Below are 5,972 nucleotides of genomic sequence, written 5' to 3'. Positions count from 1 at the left end.
TTTTTTTTTTTTGGACCCACCTTTCTCGGGGAAAGACATGACAGTATGTTGGTGCTGTAGCAACATAAGCAGTCACTCACTCAGCCTCTCTGCCTTCAGAGAGGATTCCTAGTGCAGGGGCCACATTTTTTTAAATAGAAAGTTTAGTCTTTCAGCAGATTTACTCAGCCATTTTAAAGTTAGTTTTGGCTCTAATTAGAAATAATAAAGTCCAAACAAAAACTAACCTTTTCATTCCTGGCTATCCCTCCACAGAGAGACTTCAAGACCTGAAGTTTTGTTGTTAACTGTGGAGCTCCTAAAGTCCCAAAAGGGGATTCTTTTTAATCTTGTGCCCACAAGATAATTAGCTTGTGATAATTATCTTGTGGGAACAAATTGTTATCTTGTGCTCACAAGATTTAAAAAATAAAAATCACTTTTCAGGGACTGTAGGGGCTCCGCAGTGCTTCCTCTTTAAAAAGCTTGGGCATGTTTTCATGAAAAGAGATTAGTGCCACCGGGGATGACTTCATCTTAACTGCAGAAATATTGCACTGTCATCCATCTGTTAAATATTTAAAATCACTTTCTCAAATAAAATAATTCAACTTGAGGGTTTTTCAATACATCACTTAAAATGGAGCAGTTTGAGATAAAATGCAAGTTTCCTAACACTGTAATGCTGTGGGGGAAGACGTTTGCAGATCTTTTACTTATAAGTAAAAGTCACAATACTACAGTATAAAAATTCTCTGTTACAGTATTATTGTCTAAATAAACTTAAAATACTTTTAAGTATATTATGCAGATAATCAGTGATGCTTTAAAGGTCCCGTTTGTAGGATTTAGGGGTAGATATTGGCAGAAATGGAAGGTCATATAATAAATATATTTTCCTTAGTGTATAATCAGATAAAAATAAGTTTTCTTTAACATAGAACGAGCCATTTATATTTACATAGAGAGCAGCTCCTCATCTACAGGGTTTCCCATACTGCACCACCATATTTTTACAGTAGCCTAGAATGGACAAACCAAACACTGGCTCGACATCGTGTTTTTGCATCAGCCGCTGTTAGTCCCTCAGTAGCCCATCTGCGGCGAAAGTGTTGGAAAATCAGATTTTTAATGTGAAACTTCTGTCAGTAGTTATTGTGTTTTGACTGGTTTTAATCACCTGGTCCATTTGTTTGTAGAGGAGGAGACCTCTGCGGATAATTTGGCTTGCAGTAAAAACCTCCTGAACAATGAACACTGAAGGAATCCTAATCTGGAGAAGTTTCAGCTGGTTGCAATCCTCACTGCCAGATGCCATGAAATTCCCCTAAATATTACACACTGGACCTTTAATGTTGCATCACTTATGCTGCAGTTGGTAAAGGTGCTGTATATTTTAAACTATTTTATAAACTGCTGGGTAACTTAGCCTATAATAATACATAATTTATTAGTTGATTTGTATTTTGTATTAAAGGAAAACTTCACCCACAAAAATCATAGGGTTTTAGCGAAAATGTATTTTGAGCATATGACTGGATAAATGAGACTTGGATTATACTGCATGAGTTGTGTGAGAGTTTGTCAGCAGATGTTTTTATATATTTATCATGTAATAATGTTATCAGACAGTAAAAGGTACATTGTTTCCCTCTAAGATGTAGTAGAGTAGAAATATAAAGTAGTATAAAATGGAAATACTCAAGTACAAGTAACTTAAAACGGTACTTAAGAACCACTTGGTTACATTCCACCACTGCCCTGATGCTCCTACATTTATCTTTAGACAGCTGTATTGGATTAATTTAAAGTTTTACATTCAGCAGTTCAACGCAACAGATTTCTGCAGATCAAAATCAATCTGTGCTGGAACAAATCTGCTTCTGTGCATTTTTCATAAAGCAGTGAGGAACAAATTGAAAACAATTAACTGCTGCAGGGCTTTAAGGAAATTAAAATATAATGCAGTACATCATCCTCTTTGTAGCAACAAATACACACATTAAGGGTTGAACACACACACACACACACACACACACACACACACACACACACACACATACACACACACGCAAAGGCAGCACTACAGCTATGTGACATACTTACACGGAATTAATAATTGAGGAACAAATCTCCAAAAAAGGTTTTAGTTTTTGAGAAACCCCTAACCAATTTTTCATAATTTTAATGCATTAAGTTTTTGAAGTTTTTTTTTTTTTTGTTACTGCAAACTGAGTTTATTTGGTCAGTGTTTGGATCCCTCAAGCAGAAAAAAGTGAAAATTTAGAGACAGTGTCCACCATATTAATGTAAATCTGGAAGTTAAGATCAGAATGTCACCAACTTTGGACTGAAAGTACACATGAGTATTTAGAGACCAGTTGCATTGTTGTGGTTCAATAAGGATTGAGGTTTGCTGACACGTTTCTTTAGTGGAAAACAAATCAAAAATCCAAGTTCACACAGTATTCTTAGATTATGAAATACTGTGAGGACATGGACTCAGTAGATGTTTGAATTATTTCATTCTTCTTCGATTGGGGCCAAAACTATTTCAGAGCTAAATAATACACTTGGTGTCTGAATTATTAGAGCCCGAGCACCGACCAGTGCAAGGACCCTGTTGAAATTGCTTCATTTATTAAACTCATGAGACTTTGCACATGCACCAGAACTAGTGAAAATTTGATATTTTATTGGTTTCATGCTCAGATGTGAAAAAATATCATGATAGAGTCCCTAGAAAACTTTAGCGGTACATTTCTCCTTGAGGTACGAAAATTAGGAGGCACATGTAACTTATCAAGATTCAAAAGAAATCTCTTGGAGTCATACCCTGAACCCAACAGGAAGTCAGCCATTTTGAATCAACATTTCCTTTAGGGCTTTTTTTTAACCATTTCCAGGTGCTGTACTTTGACAAATTTCTCGTAGTGATTTGGCGCATCAACTTCAAATTTGGCCAGTGCAGCCTAGAGACCTCAGCGATGCTACATTGTGAAGCTTTTGAGTTTTTGTTGAATGTTATGGCTGAGGTGAGGCGGCGAATTGCCATGTTTTGCCACAGTACAGGAAATAGTTTGTGCCGGCCTGAAGACAATCATATGCCATTTTTGAAGTATAGATATAGTGCCCCCTACTGGCAACAGGAACATGTTTTATAGTGCGATGTACAGTTCTTCCCAGGTTGACCTGATCAACCTCAAATTTGTTTTGAAAAGCCTTTAGACCCTGATGATGCTTTATTGTGACGTTTGTGAAGTTTCCACTGACAGCGCTGCCATTGGCGGCACGGTGAATTTTGATGTTTCGACACAACACAGGAGGCTGTTGTAAGTTGACTTGTAAGTCTACAGAAAAAAGTCATTCTCGACCAGTGGCATCACATAACGTACATGGAAGTTGTAAATCAACTTTTGGCCACGATGTAGATTTGGCTTCAAAGCCTAGTGCTGTTTCTGGGTGCTTAGATGAAATGGTAAAACTAAGCTGTGTTGATCAAATATAAACCAAGATTCTGTTGCTGTGTGCCTTAAATGTTTTCAGAACCATACTTTAGTTTACTGGTTAATTGTAATAGGAGATCATTTATTACCAGACGGCCATCATATTGTTTCCTGTGGACAAACGGCCAAGCTTGCATTACATCACCCACCAGCTAGAGTATTTATAGGTCCAGTGCATTCTTTGTGTTGTAGGGTTTCTACGTCTTGAGTAAAAGCAAATGCCTCAGCCCCTTTCCTCTGTTTTCTCTGGTCATGTATGTAACAGCTATTTCAGAAGTGTTTATCTCTCCTGCACACACAGCAGAGTTTTATGAAAAGACCATCTTTCAGTCAGTGAAATACTACTTTAACTGTTTCCACTACAAGATCAGTACAGTTCACCTCATCTTGTGTTAATTATCTTTATTACAGTGTAACGGCAGCAGGAAGTGTGTATCTTGAACACCAACATACAAACTACACAGCGTGAGTCCATCCAGTCCTTTATGTTTATGTATGTGGCATCTTCTGGAAGCCAAATGTTTAAGTCTCTGCAGGCAGCTGCTGCTGCTGTGATCGACTGAGATACTCCTCTTTAGTGTTAGAGGAGGGCCTTCCTTCACTGTTCACTTCGGGTTTTCTCAGATGTCTGGATTTTGGATTCTGGATCTCAGCATAAATAAGAGCAGACTCCCCCAGATTGGAGGCTACAACACAATAATCCTCTCCTTCTCATATATCTCCTCTCCTCCCATTAGAAAATAAAATACTGTGGCATCCATGCCTGTCAGGGTTAATGATTAAAGTTCTTCAAACACAAGTGTGAGTTTCCCATCATGCCCTGTGCCAGGAGACAGGAGAGTCAGGGCAGCATGACGTAGTTTTCAGCAATTTCCAGGACGTACAGGTTGGACAGCCCCAACTGGTCGTCTGTCTGACGCGTCTCCAAGACCACCATCCTGCAGTGAGAAGGTCATGGAGATCAGAGGATGTCAAGCATGGATACAGTGGAGTTTAAACCAGTATAAACTCAATGGAAGTCCTATTAAAGGGTTATGAATGGATAGGATCACAGAAATGTTTCTGTCCAAATCCAGAATATATTCAGATAATGCTCAGTCTGACTGAAATATCTCAACGACTAACTGATGCATGTCCATGAAATTTTGTACAGATATTCATGGTTCTCAGAGGATGATAACTACTGATTTGACAGATTATATGACTCTTTTTTACAGCGCCGCCAACAAGTCAAAATTTTGTCCAATACTTTAAAACCAAATACCCACAATACTACCAGCACTCTCATCAGCCTCAGCTGTGGTTTGGGTTTGCTAATAAGCCAGTGGTGGATGAAGGAATCAGTAACACTATCACAATGTAAAAATACAGTGTTACATGTATTGGCATCAAAATTTACTTAAAGTACCAAAAGTACTCATTACTCAGGAAGCCCCATCTCAGTAATATATATGATACTGGATTAAAATGGTTGATACGTTATTGTGTGCCAGTGTTGCAGCTGGTAAAGGTGGAGCTAATTTGAACTACTTTATATATCTTACTTTATGAATTTTATTCTTATTAGTTGACTCATATTCTGTGTTAATAATCTGAATTATAGACTATATAATGTATGACACAACAGCTCAATGGATGTATAAAGAGACCTGGGCTCAGCATTAGGGGCGGTGCCCTGTTCATTTCCATGAAAGTTGGTCAGTGGTGCATGGAGCCAAAAAGTTCAAAAACGTTGAAAAATTCTAAATTTAAGAGACCATCTATAGAAACTACCCGAGAATTTAAGAAACCAGACATGAACACCACAGAAGTGAATGAGTGAAGACATGCTGTACCTGTCTGACTGCACCAGCCGGTAGATCTTTCTGTGGTCGGTGGTTTCTTCCAGCACCTCAGAAAAACCTTGTCCTCTCCTCTGCCAGCCGTGACGCCACACTGCCAGCAGCGTTTCCTCAAAATACACTGGACAGACAGACAGACAGAGTCAATGCTGAGTGCTACTCATCTATAGTATCAGCCTTCACTTGTTTGCACAGGTGCAGAAATATTCAGATCCTTTACTTGTGTAAAAGTAAAAACACCATGCTGTGAAAATAAAGGAGCACTTCATCCTTCAGTTTATCACAAACATCTGAAATGACATGGTTTTCACTTGACTAAATAAATCTGTCAAATAAATGTACAGTTAAAAGTTCAATATTTATTCTGACACGTTCTGAAGTAGGCTACAAGTATGAAGATGCAAAATGGAAATACTCCGGTAAACTACCTCCAATTTTTACTCAAGTACAGCACGTGAGTAAATGTACTTAGTTACTGCTAATGTTCTTACCTATAGACTCAACATCATGAGAGAAGGTGGTCTCATGGGTCATAGACCTGCTGCTCTTCAACTCCCCCTCCAGACCGACTATATGTACCGACTCTGTGGAGGAGAGATGCTTAGTATCACCACAGACAGTAATAGTAGAAGTACACTGAACACTA

The 5,972-nt window shown here is 38.3% G+C and overlaps 1 protein-coding gene across 2 annotated transcripts in view; it reads right to left on the bottom strand.

The window, feature by feature from the left end:
- Window positions 1-3,870: 3,870 nt before the first annotated feature.
- Window positions 3,871-5,972, bottom strand: part of LOC126403767 (mitogen-activated protein kinase kinase kinase kinase 5-like) — a 45,191-nt gene continuing 43,089 nt past the window's right edge. For both annotated transcript variants that reach the window (XM_050066533.1, XM_050066543.1), the window contains 3 exons: window positions 5,818-5,910; window positions 5,321-5,447; window positions 3,871-4,423 (listed from right to left, as the gene is read on the bottom strand). In XM_050066533.1, the coding sequence (XP_049922490.1) occupies window positions 4,327-4,423; window positions 5,321-5,447; window positions 5,818-5,910 (317 nt within the window). In that variant the 3' untranslated portion in view covers window positions 3,871-4,326. The remainder of the gene's footprint in view (window positions 4,424-5,320; window positions 5,448-5,817; window positions 5,911-5,972) is intronic.

The sequence above is a fragment of the Epinephelus moara genome, chromosome 2 (assembly GCF_006386435.1).
Source record: "Epinephelus moara isolate mb chromosome 2, YSFRI_EMoa_1.0, whole genome shotgun sequence".
Lineage (NCBI taxonomy): Eukaryota > Metazoa > Chordata > Actinopteri > Perciformes > Serranidae > Epinephelus > Epinephelus moara.
This window is presented reverse-complemented; position numbering and strand designations above follow the sequence as displayed.